The sequence below is a fragment of the Micromys minutus genome (genome assembly GCF_963924665.1).
Source record: "Micromys minutus genome assembly, chromosome: 2".
NCBI classification, from domain to species: Eukaryota; Metazoa; Chordata; class Mammalia; order Rodentia; family Muridae; genus Micromys; species Micromys minutus.
Window position 1 is genome coordinate 85,572,273 of NC_137971.1, and position 18,887 is coordinate 85,591,159.

Genomic DNA, 18,887 nt, shown 5'->3' on the forward strand with positions numbered 1-18,887 from the left:
TCTTAGCTTTTAGGCATTTGGGAACTTTTGTTTGGAAACTGCCTTTGCTTAGAATAAAATAGAGTTCAACACTATTGTGTTTAGATGTCACTAGTTTGTGCCACCCAGGAACCCCTGAGGTGAATTTCTTGGACACCTTTTCTTAGCTGGGACTCTTAATGGTTCCTCTTTGCATATACTTGGTAGGAATCTGTTATACTTGGACATACTTAAAATGAAACGTTTTGCCTTCAGAGATTAGGTATTAGTAGTCTGGGTCTCCTTCCTTTTCATTATTCCTCTAGTACAGTATTTATTGCTACCATGTATGTTCAGATCCAAAATAGTCATGGGGGAATTTTATTTTTAGTATAATTATACGTTTACTATATTTAAAGTAACTTTTAAATAGCCCCCAGACAATAGATTAAATTTTAATACTGAAAGTGATACATATTTATGTTCATATACTTTGAAGTCATATTTTTAAATGTTTATTTGTCTTGTGTGTATGTGTATATGTGTCTAGGGCTGCACATGCTACAGTGCATATGTGGAGGTCAGAGGTCAACTTTCAAGAGTTGGTTCTCTCTTTCCATCTTGTGAGTCCTGGGGATAGAACTCAAGTTGGCAGCCTTGGCAGCAAGTGCCTTTGCCATCTTGCCAGCCCTGAATTTCTATTTATACTTAAAGCTATAATGCCATTTTAAAATAAAGCAATAAAGCAAGTTTTTTGCTAAAATTCTTCTCTGTGTAATTGCTAACTATTGTTTTATGTGGGGAAGGTGTTAATTTGAGTTAAAGTAAAAGATAAATTTTTTTAAATGATAAATGAAATGGAATTTCTTGAGGTGGGAGTTCAAAGTTCACATATGTCTCATACTATTGATTTAACCATTTCTTTACTAATAGAATAAGGATATAAAAATACATCTACCCTAAAAGGATGCTGTGTGGTTTGTATGTGTGTATGATGTGTATGTGGTGTGTGTGTGTGTGTGTGTGTGTGTGTGTGTGTGTGTGTGTGTGTGTGTGTGTGTATTTAATGGCTTTTGTTTTGGTAGTCAGAGTCCTATCACTGCCAATATCTTACGTGAATCATGTAGCTGTATGCCTCTGAAACATTAACATAAATCTTTAAAGACTATGGTTAAATACATTGTATGTCAGATTCATTTGAGCTGACTGAATCCCCGTCAGATGCTTGTAGGTTTTGTTTTGTTTTTTTCTTTTTGAAGGATAAGTGGTGTACTAGATATTTTTATGTCAACTTTACCCAATCTAAAGTCATCTGAGAAGGGGGAACCTTATCTGAGAAATTACTTCCTTAAGATGGGGGTGTAGGCTGATTCATCTTAATTGTGAGTGGGGTCACCCAGGACTGGTTGTCCTGGTTCTATAAGAAAGCAGAGGAGCAAGCCATGAGGAGCAAGCCAGTAAGCAGCATCCCTCCATGGCCTCTGCGTCAGCTCCTGCCTCCAGGTCTCTGCCCTGTTTGAGCTGCTGTCCTGACTTACTTCAGTTGATGAACAGTGATAAAGAAATAAAAGCCAAACTAAGTCTTTGCTCCCAAGTGGCTTTTGGTCATGGTGTTTCATCACAACAATAGTAACCGTAACTAGGACAAAGAGTATATTGGTGTGTTTTATATTTATGTAAAATAACTTTTGCATTGTATTTAACAGAAACTATGTGAAGCAAAACTTTTTCTGAATTCTGAAAGACATCATTTCACCATGGGACAGCAAATTTCGGATCAGACGCAGTTGGTTATTAACAAGTTACCAGAAAAAGTAGCAAAACACGTCACCTTGGTTCGAGAAAGTGGCTCCTTAACTTATGAAGAATTTCTTGGGAGAGTAGCTGAACTCAATGATGTGTAAGGCATGCTCACCTTCCTTCTGTTTCCCCTTCATATGCCCATTTGTCGAGACTGTAGGAGGTAACCACATGCACCGATGGGGAGAATGGCCTTTGTAGCGTAAGTTAGAAAGTGTTACACTGATTGTCTGCTCTAAGTAGACTTCAGTGTAGCTGTTTAAAAAGGTGGAAGTGGCACAGAGGGATGGGAGGAACTTAAAATGATACCTAGAATACAGGCAACAGGTATAGTGAAACAATTCTAAAATGCACTGCAGCTTGGCTTTTGTGTACTAAGAGACTAACTGACTCTTGTGTAAAAATACTTGCACTTGAAGGAGCACATAAACAGAAGAGAATTTGCTGCTCAGTCACTAAAGGATGCATCCCAGTGTACCAGTGTGTGGCTGCCTGTTGTTCACTATTGCACATATGCAGTGAAGGGTCACTTCTAAGTCTTTTCAACTCTCCTGAGTGAAATTCTGTCTAGGATAGAGTGCAAATTTCTCCACCTTGAACTTAGTCCTTCTTTATAAATTTCACCTAAGTTTTTATGCTGATCTATATAGAAGCTTTTAAACATACAAAGGGCTCTTTGCCCCTGAATGGCCTCAGCTCCCTATGCTTTCTCAATACTGCTGGTTTGTTCCTGTTGTGGCAGATGGGCGGTTGACACACCTCCTAAACCTTCCTTTAATAGCAACTACTTCTACTTTTCTTTATTCTCTATCAGTCTTCTGTCTCTTTGGGAGTTTAGTTAAAAACTTGCCTAAGACATTTTAAATAATATCTTTTAAAATACTTGTATTTTATTTTATGTGTATGAGTTTTTGCCTGCATGTATATGTTTGTGCACCACATGCATGCCTGGTGGCTGTAGAAGCCAGAAAAGGACACCAGATCCACTGGGAATGGAGTTACAGACCATCATGAGCTGTCATGTAGATGCTGGAAATTGAACCGAGGTCACCTGGAGGAGTAGTCAGTGCTTTTAACCACCCAGCCCTCTTTCTACCCCTTAAGTAATATCTTAAAGGTTCTCTCTAGTCTCTTCACTCTAACCAGTTATCACTGAACACATAATATTCACAAAGCACTGTGTCAAGAGTTTGAGCATTTTAGCTGACTAACCATTTTAATTGATTACACAGATATTGATGACACATCCAACCGTCTCTGAATTGGAAGTTTCTTCCATTGTCCTACATTACTTTTTATTCAATCACCTCAAAGCCCAGGACCACTATATACAAACTTGTAGTGGTATAGTCACTATTAATAGTATGCAGTGATATGTATGTACCAGTTCCAGAGGCATTTATGACATAAAGGTCATCCTAACGGTATGAAACATGTTAGGTAAGAAGACCATGATTTCCTTATGAACATAGCTGTATTATTTTCAGTCAGTTATGAAGGCTAAAGGACAGTCTTAAGGTTTTATCAGGAATTGCTTCTTTTAAAGAACAATGGATTTTATTTACAAAAAAAAAAAAAAAGAACTAGCTTGTTTCTGAGATCATTTGTAAGGAGTAAAACCGGACCAAGAATTTAGTAGTATCAGAAGAATTGGGTACCTTATTCTTGTTCCAGCTTAAAAAAAAACCCACACATTTATTTATTTATGGGGCAGTGAACATGTAGAGGTCAAAGGTAACTTGCGGGAATTGGTTCTCTCCTACTATAAGTGGCCCAGGTATTGAACTTAGATGGTCAGCTTGATGGCAAGGGCCTTGCCAAGCACTGGGCCATTTCTCCCATGCATTGTTCCACCTAGAAATTTAATAACATCTGCCATCCTTTGTCCTTAAATTTATATATGTAAAATCAGATTATATGATGAAATTTTGCTTATTTATCTAAAGGCTCTAGGAAAAAAAACTGTCCTGTGATATCACCTGTATACTAAATTAACATAAAGCGAAAATACATCCCTTTATTTGGCATGGGATATTTGAGTGGGTTCGGGGGGGGGGGTTGTTTTGCTTATTTTTGATAGTTTTTTTTAAAAATTTGATTCTGTTCTAATAGTGTTGAGAAACAAACCTAAGCTCTTGCCGGTGTCTGTATACTAATCAGTGCCAGCACTGTAACCTGAAACTCATTTCCATGGGCTAAAGCTGAACATTTCATAGGTGCAGAGCTTTCTGCTGCCTCCAGCCATGAAGTCAGTCCTACAGGGGTATGGCTTGGTATCCAGGAAACAACCGGAAACTGGCACAGCTGAGTTATTCCCCTTGGCTGACTGAGGCCGTTGCTTTACTTGGCTGGAAGGCACTTACTGTTTGCAACTGTCCTGCTAGTGTTCAGAGAACAGTCAGCAGTAGTAAAGGGAGCTGCAGTCTTGGCTCTTCAGATTGATTGTAGTTGGTGTTGACAGCAAGGTACTGAAAGGGTTGTGTGGTCTCTGCTAGTGCGGCTTGTAACCACTTCATGAGGAAATGGTGGTAGAACTATTCTTAATATCACAAACTATTTGTTTTACCTGGTCAAATCCAAAATTACTATTAATTAAGAGCTTTCCAAAAGGTATGATTATGTGGTTCTGTAACAGAACTCAAGCAAGAATATGGTATTTCTCAGGATTGTGTGCATTTGGTCAGCATTTGTGTACACTAAGCCAGTGAACTTTTACTCAAAGTCCCAGGTTTCTTGGACTATGTTTGTCAGTGTTGTTCTTGCTTCTTTTCTTTTAGGCAGGACCTCATCAGCCCATGCTGACCTCAAGCTCTCCTTGAGCTTCTGATCCTCCATCCTTCTATCTGCCAAGTGCTGAGATCACAGGCTAGGACCATGCCCAGCCTTGGACTCATTTTTTTCTAAACATCTTTTTTAGACACTCAGAGACCATTAAAATATAGATATGGAGATGAGTATTCCACAGAGCTTTTGACTTTAAAAATGTCAGGAACAAAGTGTGTATTCAGAACATTCTCTGTTCCTGTGCTAGAGGAGTCTATTTTAATCACTCCTGCTGTCTCTGTCTTACAGGAAAGGGTTTCTTGAGTCTGGTTTCAAAGCTCTGTTATCTTTTCATAAAAACAATTGTACTTGCCTCTTTCAGAACTGCTAAGGTAGCTGCTGGCCAGGAAAAGCATCTTCTCTTTGAGGTACAGCCTGGGTCCGATTCCTCTGCCTTTTGGAAAGTGGTCGTACGGGTGGTGTGTACCAAGGTAAGACTGGTAGATTCTTCTGTTTCTGAGCTTACACTGTTTTGGTAGTTAGAGGTACATTTAATAATGTAATAGATTTTATAAATAAATGCCATTGATTTCTTAGTCTTATAAAGTGTGTGTGTGTGTGTGTGTGTGTGTGTGTGTGTGTGTGTGTGTGTAATGTGTGGTATGCGTGTGTGTACATCACGGTGAAAGCCAGAGGTTGACATCAGGTGTCTGGCTCTTTGTCATTCTTCCACCCCCCGCCCCTTTGAGACAGGGTCTTTCACAGAGCATGAAGCTCACTTGTTTTGTCTAGACTGGTGGATGTACCCCCACCCCATGGCCAGGATCTGCTCATCTCTGCTCCCCCTGCCTTGGGCTTATATGACATATGCCATTATACCCAGATTTTATATTGTCACTGAGTAACTGAGCTTGGGTCTTCTCTACTGTGTGGCTGGCACTTTACTGACTGAGTCCCCCAGCATCGCTTGACACTGCTGTCACCTTCAAGCTATTTGATTCTCTTGTTTAACTGCCAAGCCTGGGAGATCATTGCCATCAGAAGAAGTGGCAATCAGATTATCCCACCCACCAGCTGTCTTCTGAAGCTTTAGCTTGTTGTGGGGCCCTCAGAGGACACGGTAGTCAGCTCTGAGATGACACCTTAAGAACTGATTATCTCAGAAGATCCCTTCTTTGAGAACATTGGATTACATTCATGTAAAGACAGTGACTTTGAGTTATGGAGTGGACCTTTTATGAGGGACTTCTATCTTGTAGTTTAGCTTTTCTATTGTAGATAACTGCTAAAATGTCATGGAAGCTGTTGCAGAACTGCTTTCAGTACATTAATTAGAATAGCAATTCTTAGCCACAGGCCTTTGAGAGGAAAGGAGTTTTACTCTCCTCAGTCTCAGCTCTTCTTCTAAAAGGTGAGACACGCTATACAAGCTGCAATTTACATGGTTGTGAATGTCTGGAAGGCCATTTCTGAGCAGTCAGACACTCCCCTGGTGAGTCACTTGACAGTCTGAAGTACATCATAGAGAAGATAATACTCTGTTTATGGACATGGGTGGAGTCCACTGTTGTTAAGCTAATCGTGAAGGCTCAAAGGTAGTCTGAAGAGTTAGATTTATCTCAGAAGATGATGTGAGAACACTGGCTTTCCTTAATTAAAAAAAGGAGAAAACTTTATGATATAATATTTATGATAATACATGTATATATCACTAGAATTAATGGAATAATATACTGAAAGTAAATGTTAGTGAGTCACAGACCCTAGAGATTACGTTGATAGTCTGTCACATTTCTAGTGGGTTGTAAGTTTTACCTCTGCTGTGTTTTACTTCTAGTTGATTCAAGCAGATATGTGAGCAGTTACACCAGGAACCCAGAATGCAGGCCATGTCCTTAAGGACACTGTCCACAGTGCAGGCCCCTGTCCCTTCTGCCATAGGTCCTGCAGATCTCTACACCCACAAACTAAGCCCCCATATAGCAGTGTTTGTGGCTGTGAAGTGCCTTTATTGAAGCACAGCTCTCCTCAGCCCACTGACCTGCTTCATACTCTTCGGTCCTCACAGCCTGCCAGCCTCCCTTGCTCCTGTATGCAGCATTCATGGCTCTGAGCATGTGACTCCAGACTGCTTTTCTGCTGTGTTCTATTTCTTCTGTACTCCTCATGCTCACCAGTGTTGAATGGGAAGTGTTAACTTTTACAATGCACACTCTCTGATCACTGAATTTCCTCAGCTAGGATGTCTGTTCCTTCTACCACTTGTGAGGGTCATCAGCTACAAGTCACATTGCGCTGCTTCTAAACTAGTTTTAAACAAAAGCCATTTATGTTCTCATGTATCAACAAAGTCTGATATACTGGTTCCAGAGCTGGCCCAGGGCCAGCATATCTCTGTAACCCAATGGTCAGTATTCACTTAAACCCAACCCTCTCTTATTCATGGAAAGAATGATTGTTTTGGATCAGACTATCCAGTATTGACTCCTCAGACATTTTAGGGAGTGGAGAATGCTAGAATAATGCAAGGATACCTGCAACTAAAGTAGAAACAGTCACTCCTGCATGTTCAAACTTGATCTCCACAGGCCTCTCTCAGATACTATCTCATCTGTAGTCTCCCTTTACAAGAATTCTCTTGCCTCCTCTAAATTCCAGTAGCTCTCATAGTGAACATAGCAGTATTAAGAGTAGAATTGTCCATTCAGCCCGTAGCTTCCCTGTAACTCCCTGAGCAGGAACTGTTGCTTGCAATATGTGTCATGGCCGAAACACTGTGCTTTGTTTCTGAATGATAAAAACCTTTTGAAGAGGCATCCTCCTTTGCGTGGCCAGACCTAAGGCTTCCCTTGAGTTTGATACACATCACCTAAATTGTATTTACGCTCCATTATTTCATAAATTTACAAGGACGAGACCTTTATGAACTGTAGAAAATTATCATATGATAAGGGTATCAGGCTTCTGATCCTTGGGTTTCCTGTTTCTCCTTTCAATACGAAGTTAATGCGTGGTATTATTAGTCAAAAAATTTCCCAAGCTTTCACTCTGTTACTGTATTATTTAGTTTAAATTATTGTACTTTATTGAAACTCCTTCTTAAAATAGTATTCTAAATATAAAAATAAAGATATTAAAGACAAAGGCTAATAGAGTTTTCTGCATTTTGTTTTGTTTTGTTTTGTTTGGGGGGTGGGTAGGGGAGGCTGATAGATCTATTCAAAGAATTTTTTATTTACACTTCTTTGAAAAGGATCTTCCAAAGCCAATATTTGGCTGAGAACAAGTGAAGTCTAATATGGAAAAATGACTTGAGGCTGAAAGTGTTACGTTTCTTCTCTTTATCAAACACGGTTTTTTTTTAAAAAAATTAATTAATGGTCTCACTGTGTAGCCCAAGTGTCCTGAAACTCAGTGCTGTGCCTCACCGCCCCAAGTGCCGAATGTACAAGGGGTGCATTTGCCACACTTGGCCTGAGACCTGCCTATTTATAATTCTTGAAAAATTATAAACATGTGTTTTAACTTATGGATTTATAGTAAGCCCTCTCTTGCCTGTCTCTATACTATTCTAATTATACTCATAATATTGAGTTCATTTTAAAAAATCTTAAATTATGTTTAGCTAGGATGTTTTGTGGGTATGACATTAGAAAAGTTATTAGATTAATTAAAAAATTATGTGCTGGGAGAACTGGAGAGATGACTCAGCAATTAAGAATACTTGTTACTCTTGCAGAGGACCTGGGTTTAGTTCCCAGCACCCACATGGTAGCTTACAACCATCTGTAACTCTGCTTCCTGGGAATTTGATGGCCTCTTCCAAGCTCCTCAGACATCAGGCATGCATGTGGTACACATAACATACATGCAGGCAAAACACTGATATAAATTAAATAAATGTTTAAAACTCCCGAACTTATGTACTGAAGTGACTATTCAGAAAATATCATGAGGCTTGGCAAAATGGCTTAGCGGTTAAGAGTACTGACTGTTCTTGTAGAGGCCTTGAGTTCAATTCCCAGCAATAACATGGTGGCTCACAACCATCTGTAATGGGATCTGATGTCCTCTTCTGGTATGTCTGAAGACAGGTACAATGTTTTCATATAAATAAATATTTTTAAATTTTTATTAAAAAAAACTCTTAGATATATTAAAAACAAGGAAAGAAAAGGAAACTTCATGAGAGGGGCGGGAAGAAAGAGTTTGGTCAGCAAAACCTCTGCCAAGCAAGCATGAAGACATGATCAATTCCCAGAACCCACAGTTGAAAAATAAAATAAAATAAAAAGCCTGGCATAGTGGTGTAATCTCAGCACTGGGGAGGCAGAGACAGGAGGACACCTAGGGCTCTCTGGCCAGCCAGCTTAGTCCAGTTAATAAGTTCCAAGCTAACACAGAAACCTTTGTCCAAAAGGAGGTAAAGGTGTCCTGAGGAGCAAGCAGTAATGTCCAAGGTTGACCTCTGCCCTTCACACGTGTGCCCACACATAGACTATATCTGTTTGTGGGCAAAGACGTGGAGTGCCTGAACTAAGACCCCGCAGCTGTCTTTCTTCCTTTAGTGTTCCAGACAACCTATGTTCAGCATCCAGATGCTCGCTGTGTGTTTGTTCCTCTCTCACTCTTCCTGGTGACCATCACTTCTCACCAGTTACCATCCATGCTCCCTGCTTCTGTTCTGTCATCCCTCCATATTCTCAGCACATTGAAGGTGTGAAGTCAGAGTATTCCAGTGACTTCTTGTGTGCTCAGAATAAAAGTCAAAGTCATTGTTGAGATCAGCAAAGTTCTGTATTTCATCACCACCTCATCTTTTAACCTTGAGTCTCACCCACTTCCGGCTCCTTGCTAGATCCCTTGTGCTTTTCACAAGCTGTGTATGCCAGGCAACCTTTATACCACCATATACTGCAGCTGTAGTACTTGACCCGCAGGTAGCATATGTGAGTTATTCTATACCTCTTCAAGTTCTTGCATGGTCCCTGTACCTTAAGGCCTTCCTTGCCCCTCAACTTTCCTCTTCCTGATTTACACTTCACTCTGATTTTCAGTAAACATCCCAAGGTAGTATATGTGACTCTTTGCAGTACCTTTTCTAGTTCCTAAATGTTTCTTTTACCTTGAAACCTTCCTTACCACTCAGCCTCCTCTCTCCCTGCCTTATCTGATTTCAATGCACCCTAGTTTGTACTTTGTTGTTCTCCCTATCTTGAAGCTTGCATGTAGTGGGGGTGGGAGAGTAGGGGGTGGGGAGGTGGGAGTGTGGGGGGAGGTTCTGTATTATGCACACTATGTCTTTAGTCCCTAGAGCATTGCACATTGTGACTGTAATACCTGCATTGTGGAATTCAGTGAATACAAGAATTCTGTTATTAGAACAGTTATTTTATGACCCATTTCACTAATAAGATCCTTATATAAACGACACCATACTTTACTGTATTATGCAGTTTCAATAGAGCACTGGCTCACTTTCCTCAGCTCTGAAGGCTTATTCCAAAAGCTTCTGTAAATTTCCTGTCATGTTTTATTTGTTCTTTGTACCTGGTCTTTGCTACTTTGTGCGCTCTTCTTTTTCCCACCCTTTATTGCTCTCCCCACATTCCAGTTTCACCCCCTTACACTAGATACAAAAGAAAGTAGGATAGAAGAAGAGAGAGAAATTAGGAAAATCCCTGAATCTAATTTTTTCCTTTTGTTTCTTCTTTGACCACAGCTACTAAAAAACTGCAGCCAACCTCCCTACACAACCAAAAACTCACCCCGCTCTAGCATCTGTGTGCCCTCTGAAAAGTTCTCAGAATTCCAAACATCGCATCATTGCAGAAACTGTCTGCAGCGGGCAAAACCATGCCTCTGCTAGAGCAGGAGGCAAATCATGGTCAGTTGTTGCAGTCAGTCGGAAGCAGCCCCACATCCCCACACCTGGGATTAAAGTGAAAACTCATGCTTAGACTTTATGTGTTTTTAAAGAAATCAACTCACTGCAGCCCTCTACTCTGTGTATAGTTTTTTTTATTACCAAAACCTTGTATGCTTAAATCTCCACTAGGTGCTAGCTTGCAAAAATTTAATCAGGCGTTTGATTATTAGCTATGATTCCAATCTGGCCCATTCTTGAGTCTCAATTTTTTCTACATTCTCAGATAGTAAAAAATTAATAAATAATTAGTTACAACTTACCATTTTTCATCTAAACATTGTTGCAAAATGATACTGCTGTCTTCTCACATTTTCATTTCCATGAGCATATTTCAGTCTTAAAACTTTCTCTGTTCTTTGTCTCTTTGAGACAGTCTGACTATGACATGCTGCCTCCTGGGTCCTGGGCTTATTTGAGTCTATACCACCACACTCAACCAATCCATCTCTCTACATCGTTTCTAACCTTGTACTTTCTTTGGTTTTGATGCACGCATAAGATTTCTCAATTTCTCTTTTCTTTTTATTTTAAGATTTATTTATTATATATAAGTACACAGTAGCTGTCTTCAGACACACCAGAAGAGGGCATTAGATCTCATTATAAATGGTTGTAAACCACCATGTAGTTGCTGGGATTTGAACTCAGGACCTCTGGAAGAGCAGTCAGTGCTCCTAACCACTGAGCCATCTCTCCAGCCCTCTTTGTTTTTTTTTAAAGATTTATTTATTTATTTAATGTATGAGTACACTGTCTTCAGACACACCACAAGAGGGCATCATATCTCATTACAGATGGCTGTGAGCCACCATTTGGTTTCTGGGAATTGAACTCAGGATCTCTGGAAGAGCAGCCAGTGCTCTTAACCTCTGAACTATCTCCAGCCCAATTTCTCAACTTCTGTATTCAGAAGTTGGATTTTCTTATTACTTTTTGTGTATTCATTTGATTTTGAAACAGAGTCTCATTACATAACCCAGACTGGCCTGCAACTCATTCTGAATTATAGGCTGACCTTAAACTTGAAGCAGTCCTCCTGCCTCAGCCTCCTGTATGCTGGGATTACAGGAATGTACCACCGTTCTTAGCTTCATATAGACCTCTCTCCCACCTGATCTGCTGAGAATTCCTTCCTACCTGTAATCAGTGTGATTATCTCAGGCTCTTTAAGAGTATCATAACCTCGTTCTACCGGCTTAGCTTTTTCACATAATGTGTGTCCCACTCTGATTTTCTGAAGTCTTCTGAAAGTGCTCAGAGATACAACCTATGGAAGATCTCCAGGCCACTGGTTCCACTTCATTTGTGAAATCACAAAATTCAGTTACCTTTTGTAGTTTAATGTAGCATTTTGACTGTAGCTTAAAAGAGCAAAATAGAGCATGAATATATACAAGAAAGGGGCTGAAGTTTGTAGAGTATATTACGTTTGATCCCCATGTTGAAAAAAGGAAAGCCAAGCATTGCAAGACTGAGGAGGCAGAGAAAGTAGATAGATCTCTGAGGCGTACTGGTCTATGAACCTGACAGAATCAGCAAGTTCCAGGCCAAGTAAGAGAACTTCAGACAGACATTACAGTGTCCTGAGCCTTTACACACCCATGCACACACAAAGGAAGAGGAGGAGGAAGTCACAGCATAGCATAAATAAATCCTTCATCAAAAAATTGTTAGCTTGTAATGCAGGAGCGGGATCTAGACTAGCTAGATCTGCCACATTTGTAGCAAATGTGTGCTATGGAGCCGGGCTGTCTTGGTCTCTGTTCCTGCCATTCCCCTACCTGGACTGCCTGGTTAGGCCTCAGTGAGAGAAGATGTACCTAGTCCTACTGGGATGAGATGCCCCAGGGTAGGGTAGTACTCAGGGGGAGGGGGAAATGGGGAAAGGGATTTGGAAGAGAGGAAGGAGGGGGTCTGTGATCCGGATGTAAAGTGAATAAAAAAAAATAAAAAAATTATTAGCTTGCAATAATAGTACATGCCTGTAATGCTAACTCAGGAGGCTGAGGAAGGATATCCAGTTCTAGGCCAGCCTGGGTAACATTGCTCATGTCTCAAAAAAGAATTAATTAAAACATCAAAGTGAAAATTTTCAATAATAATCTCTAAAGTTAATGTCTCAACTCCGGGAAAGTCACCTGATGTTATCAACTCCAGACAGGCCTGTACGTGATCAGACTTGCAAGGTTATTTTGGATGTCAGATGGGAAAATTTAGTAAATTCTCTGATGAACCGCACAACTAAAGAAAACGTGTATGTTCTTTTATTTAGACTGTTATTTTCCTAGGTATATTGCTCGCTGTAATGTTCAGTTTCCCAGGATATTTGACTCACCGCTGTGTGTCTCTGTTCCCCTCTCCCTTTGTGTTTCTAGATTAACAAAAGCAGTGGCATTGTGGAAGCATCGCGGATCATGAATTTATACCAGTTTATTCAGCTTTATAAGGACATCACAAGTCAAGCTGCTGGAGTATTGGCCCAGAGCTCCACCTCTGAAGAGCCTGATGGGAACCCGTCCTCTGAAACATCTTGTCAGGCTAGTCTGTGGATGGGCAGGTGTGTGAGCCACAGTTCAGGGAATAGGCAAGTGCTAAGATCACAGTACGTGCTCCCTAGAGCTCTGTGACACCATCAGTTCGGCTGCCTCGGCCAATCGTAGGCAGTTTTAGGTTAGTCTGTCCTTCCATTCATTTCAGTGCCAGATTAAGGCGGCTTACAGCAGGGAATGTTTGTCAGCCCACTGTCCAGGAATCCACTCTCTGTCTCTTACATTAGGCAGGAGATACTGATGCCTTCCCTTTAACAGATTTTTAAACCGTCAGAGCCCTTTATAAAACTAGGTGTAAGAATCTGGCAGAATCATTTCAGAAGTTATTTGATTGGAAGTTAAGTTTTTAAGTGTTGTCTTCAGGCCTCGGTGTCTACTCAGGGAAGAAAAGCAGTGGTGCACATGGACGCTGCGTAAAGGGGAGTGACGTCAGCTGAGGTTTGCCATGATGGGGCTTGTTCACCTGGGCCTCATGTTCTCCTGTTCTTTCTAAGCTCTCCTCCCATGCTTTTGGTGTGTGAAAGCTCCCACCTGTTGCTGGCTGATGTGACACAATTTGTAAATACCTCATTGGAAAAAGGCCTCTGTGGTTCCAGGCATTTACCATTCTGTCTGACTGTGACATTGGATGGTGTGATGCGGAATCTGTCCTCCTAGGGTTAGGAGTGTGTCTGACAGGAGTTTCTCTATTGCTTCAGTTACAATTGCATTTTCGCTTCACTAGTAATCAACAGGTTTCCACATCCGTCCTGTGCTGTTGCAGTTGACTTGTATTTGACTTCCCTGTTGGATTACTAGTGGGCCGTGCTCCCAGCCTGCTGTGTGAGTGTCACAGTGCTGTAGCAGTGTTTAGGCCTGTCTTTATTGTGCAGAGTCCGTATTTCAGGGTCACAGGTCTGATTCTGTCTTTGTTTGTCTGACTTCAGAGTGGTGATCTTTTTCTAAGTGTTTTGAAAGCCAAGAGTGTTTTTTTTTTTTTTTTTTCTTGCCTCTGTAGCCACACCACAGCAAGTAAAAAGTCTATGTTGTGGTCATCTTCAGGAAGGTGGTGAGAGTGTGACTCTTAAAGACTAGGAAAAGCAGTGCAGCTGGTTGGGTCAGCCAGCATGTGGCTTCATGTGTTGTGAGCCTCCAGTGGTGCCCTGGTACCCAGGTCATAGAAAAGGACTTTGTAAGTAGGAAAGTCTGGGGACCTTGTACAGTTTTGCTTCATGTTGGGTGCATAGTTCTGTTGTTGGCTAGTGTTTGTGGAGTACTTGCAGTTCATTACATCCTAACAGTAACTCCACAGGAATACAGTTGATCAGGTGAGGAAGCAGGTTTAGAAGAATAGGTGCTCTGATGCTACGGATCTCAGGAGCTGCTCTGTCTGCACTATCAAGCCTGAGCCATCGTTCACCAAATGGAAACCAGCTTGGACTTAGAAGTCCCATTACTACTAGCCCCTCAGCTCTGTGAGACACTGCCTCAGAGAAGCAGTCTTCACACCCAGATAGCTTTAGCTAATGTGAAAGTTTTCCTTTTCCCTTCTGCCTCAGAGTAGTCTGGCCCTCTGGAGGCAGCACAGCAACGACCCCAGAACAATTGCCGGTGCTCGAACCTTCACTCTTCTTTCATCTTTCCTCACCTTTCTAAGAGGAGAGAGCAGCAGCATGTGCCTCGGAGTTCTGTTGGGGCAGTTAAGCGAGTTCATAGATGGAACACACAAAAGGTGTCCAGCACGGAACGGTCTGGGTGGAGGTACCATCAGCATTAATAGTAAATCATTAGAGTGCCCTTGAGTACAGAGGCCGTGCCCTCTGGAATTCCACCAAACAAGTCTGATCTTTTCCACCCACTCTCAAATTCCCAGTGAGCCTTGGTCTTCAGAGTGATCCAGCCTTTGTTCATGTGCTTCTCTGTACCCTAGAGGATGTCCTGTCACTGCGCTACTGGAAAAGTAGCAGACAGTGAGGACATGGAGTAGCTTCCTCCTCAGGCTACAAGGCTGTCATTTAGAGCCGTCTGCTCCTAACTCTGAGACTTTCCTGTCAGAACACCCTGTCACTCTTAGGGAGTCTCTTGTATTCTCTGTTGCTGACACCTTCAGGTGAAGATTTGAAGCCCATAAGCAGAAATGCTAAGTCAGTGGATCTGAAAAGGCATTAAAATGTCAGATATGTATATAAATGTTGATATGTCTATTCATATGTGACTGATGTGTTGTGTATATGTATATACACAGATGTATGTGTGAGTACACATATCAGATCCCTGTACATATAGGTTTTCACCATTTCAATTCTTGGGCATGCTTTTCTCCATGACTGAAGCTAACATTAATCTGTTACCACGCCCCAACGGTATGTCTGCTGTAATGCTGCTTAAACCAGCCCCAGCTGTCTCTCAAGAGCACTGAGATGGGCCTGTCTGGGTTCCCTCTCTGTAGACTGCCCCTTGCTCTCCACTCTGTTAACTTTCCTCAAGTCTTGTACCAGCAGGAGCTCATGCTGCTTCCAGTTCACCTGTTAGAGCAAGTTCAATGTAAAGAATAGATTGTCTTCCTCTCAGTGTAACTCCTGAGCAACACACACACACACACACACATCTCATGTTTTCTTTTATGCTTCCAGGACTTACTTTATGCTCCTAGTTCTCTGTCAGAGCCCTGTGATTTTTTTCTCTCACATTTCCAAAACTACTTACTTTCCTTGGCACATACTATAGGTGCCATTTGACATTTATCTATATTATGTTCAGATCAACAAATTCCCAGTGTTACTTTCATGCAGTGCTGTGAATACAGCAAGGAATGGAAACTACATCAGACACAGCTCCTACCCCGAGTGTCTATACTTTGAAGTGAGTGGGGCTATACTTTGAAACACTCAGTTTAAAACAACAGGAAAGCACAGAGAATAAAACATTGAAAATCACTTTTGGACACAAAGTCAAAAAACTAACCTATGGGGTGACTAACTGTGGCACAGCTGTATGCAGTTTATAAATCATTAAATTAAGTTAGAAGTTGGTTTGGAGAGCAGAAGGAAATGGATATTTTAAGCTGAGCTACTGGGGTTGGAATTGACTAAGCTCCGTGTGCAGAGGAGCACAGCTCCTGTGGTGCTGGCAGCATGGAGTAGAAGGTTCTCTCCTGGACCCTGGAGCCCCGAGTCAGAGCTGTAGAGCTGTGCTCCGGCCACTTCTCTCCTCCGACACTGACAGTGCCAATGTAGCCCTGATGATGAGCATCTGTGTATAATTTACAGAGGCAAATAAATTATATACTGGTTGATCTCCTGTATGTAAATTCAGTATTCCTAAGATGAGCTGAGTTATTTCAGAGAAACTTAAATACGTAGTTTTTGTTCAGATTTAATTTTCTCTAACCTGCACAGGATTTGTCTTTTATAGTCTTGAGAAACTTAACCTTAGTGTGTTTCTTCCCTAATGTATTTGCTATGCCCAAAGATGTTCATTTTGGTCTGACCTTCACTCTGTATACAAAAGTCATGCTGTGATTTATGCTGTTTACTGGTGCTTTTTAAGGCAGTGAGACAAAGTAGGAAGCACATGCACAGAGACTCATTGTCCAGAAACTGTCATTGTCCAGCTCAGTTGTCACACTCAGGGTGAAGCAGCTGACTGATGAGGAGGAGTGCTGTATCTGCATGGACGGCCGAGCTGACCTCATCCTGCCCTGTGCTCACAGCTTCTGTCAGAAGTGTATTGATAAATGGTAAGTTATCACAGCCCTTGGGGATGGCAGAGGTCAGCTGGGACTGAATAAACAACAATTGTTCAGTGCTAATCATGAGCTCTCTGCCCTCTAATCCTCAGAGTTGTCCTCTGTGGGATCCTGCCCCCTAGTTCTGTGTTTTTATGAAGTGTGGGGACACAACATGGCTTTGACACATTTACTTAAAGAGTTTTGATGCCTGATTTGGATCTAGACTCAGTTTTCTTTTTTGTGCCCCACTCCCACCCCATAATTATCTATGTGTGTGTGTAAGGACCAAATCCTCAACTGTGGGATCTGGAGGGACAATAGGTCAGCTAATTAAAGTCATTTTCTTAAAAGATAATGGAACATTTAGGAGAATTTATAATGACTTGCAGTAAGCTACATGTATCTAAATATAAATGCTTTAATTTATGTGCACACTTGTGAGAGCTGTCAAATCCTGAAGAGCAAACCCATCGCTCCCAGAATTGCCTGAAGCCTGGCTCTTAGGCAGCTGTTAACTGTTTTCATTTGCTAACAGTAATTTAGATTTGCCAGACTTTTTAAAGTAGCACCACAGAGTAGTCTCGGTCGTCAGCTTCCAGTCAGTGTAATCAGCTGGAGATTTAACCTAGTTGAAAGTGCAGATAATTGGCAGGTAAGGCTTCTCTATCTGCTTTATGGACTTCTATTTTGACTTTTTCTTGGTGGCTACCTCAGGTGGCCAGGTCATAGTGCAGGTGTTTCTCAAGAAATTGCCAGCTCACTCCCCAAAAAAGTCATAAATTTTAAAAAGGTTGTTTGTTTTGTTTCTTGAGACAAGACAGGATCTCAACTAGATCTTGTGGCAAGCCTCCTGCCTCAGCCTCCCAGATTTAGATTATAGATGTGTGCCACCATGCTTGGCTTTTTGTCATCTTTTTCTGTGTCCTCTCCAGTACCACATAGGAGTTCCACACCCTTTGCCTGTGCAGCCAGCATTGTTTTCAGGCATGGGGCAGTGTCTGTGCCAAGTTACCATCTGTGCACCTTAAATGATGGTTTACTCCAGTCTTTGCCCGTTTCCTTATTGGGAGTTTTTATCATATGACTGTGCATGTTTTCCCTCCTTCTGTGGCTTGTCTTTCTCTTGAGAATGTCTCTGAAGAAGTTTTTGTTTCAGTGAGGCTAAATTTCAGTTTGTGACAGTGACCCTTTCTGTGAAATCTTTTCCTGCTCCAAGAGTTCAGAAGTTATTAATCTTCTATAAGTTTGGGGTTTCACATTTAAGCCTATACTCCAGTTTTATTAAATTTGCTGAAAGACCATCTTCACTAACCTTTGAACCTTTTTGTAAATAATTTGTTCAAATACAAGTCTGTTCTGGACTCTTCCATCCACCGAACTAAGTCTGTTTCACTTTAGTCTCACATTGTCCTGGTTCCTACTGCCTTACAGGTCTCCCTGTCCAGACTTGAGTGCACGGTCCGTATGTTTTAATAGGGAGTTTAGAGTCAGTGTGTCAGGCTCCACAAAGGATCCTGCAGAGACATTGATACTGTGCTGACTCCATTTGTGACAGTTTCTAATGTTTAGTCAAGCCTCTGATTTCTGCAGGCAGTTTTATAGTGTTCAGTGTTGCAGACCTCAGGCAGAGGTGGTTTTGGATATTTTACAGTGTTGTGCTTTTCTAAGTAGTTTTGTGTGTTGCCAGTTATGTGTCTCTTGTATTCTGAGGTCCTATGGAACCCACCTACTTTTTGGTAGCCTTCGGTGGATTCTATTGAATATCAGAACATTGTTTTCCAAAGATACATTTTCTGTTACAAATTTCTAGGCCAAGTGTGTTTTTCTTCCAGGCTTCAGTGTTGGGCTCCATTTCATCTCGTTTTGTGTTGTAGGAGCAGCTGCCTCCATATCCTTCTCTGAGACAAGGGACTTTCTTGTCTCTTGTGGTTATTGTAAGGTCTTTCTTTCCACTGCTTTTAGACTGTTTGAGTAGAACATGCCTGTCACCACCCCCCATGCACTCCGGTTTCTTGTGCTTGAAGTTTGTTGATATAGTAGGTGATCGTACTGTTAACATTGGAAATTGTTCAGCCAGTGTTTTCTCAGTTCTTGTCTGTCTGCTTTTCTCTGCTCCCTTCCTTTGGCCTCTGATACCATGCGTTAGACCCTGAACTTGTCCTCTGTCTCAGCAGTGTCT

At 41.4% G+C, this 18,887-nt stretch overlaps 1 protein-coding gene across 2 annotated transcripts in view; it reads left to right on the forward strand.

Annotated features, from left to right (window-relative positions):
* RNF141 (ring finger protein 141) overlaps positions 1–18,887 on the forward strand; it is a 30,842-nt gene that overhangs the window by 6,676 nt on the left and 5,279 nt on the right. The window contains exons 2-5 of one of the 2 annotated variants that reach the window (XM_080911363.1): positions 1,665–1,858; positions 4,904–5,012; positions 12,826–13,007; positions 16,610–16,717. In XM_080911363.1, the coding sequence (XP_080767489.1) occupies positions 1,716–1,858; positions 4,904–5,012; positions 12,826–13,007; positions 16,610–16,717 (542 nt within the window). In that variant the 5' untranslated portion in view covers positions 1,665–1,715. The remainder of the gene's footprint in view (positions 1–1,664; positions 1,859–4,903; positions 5,013–12,825; positions 13,008–16,609; positions 16,718–18,887) is intronic. The other variant, XM_080911364.1, reaches the window with a different exon arrangement.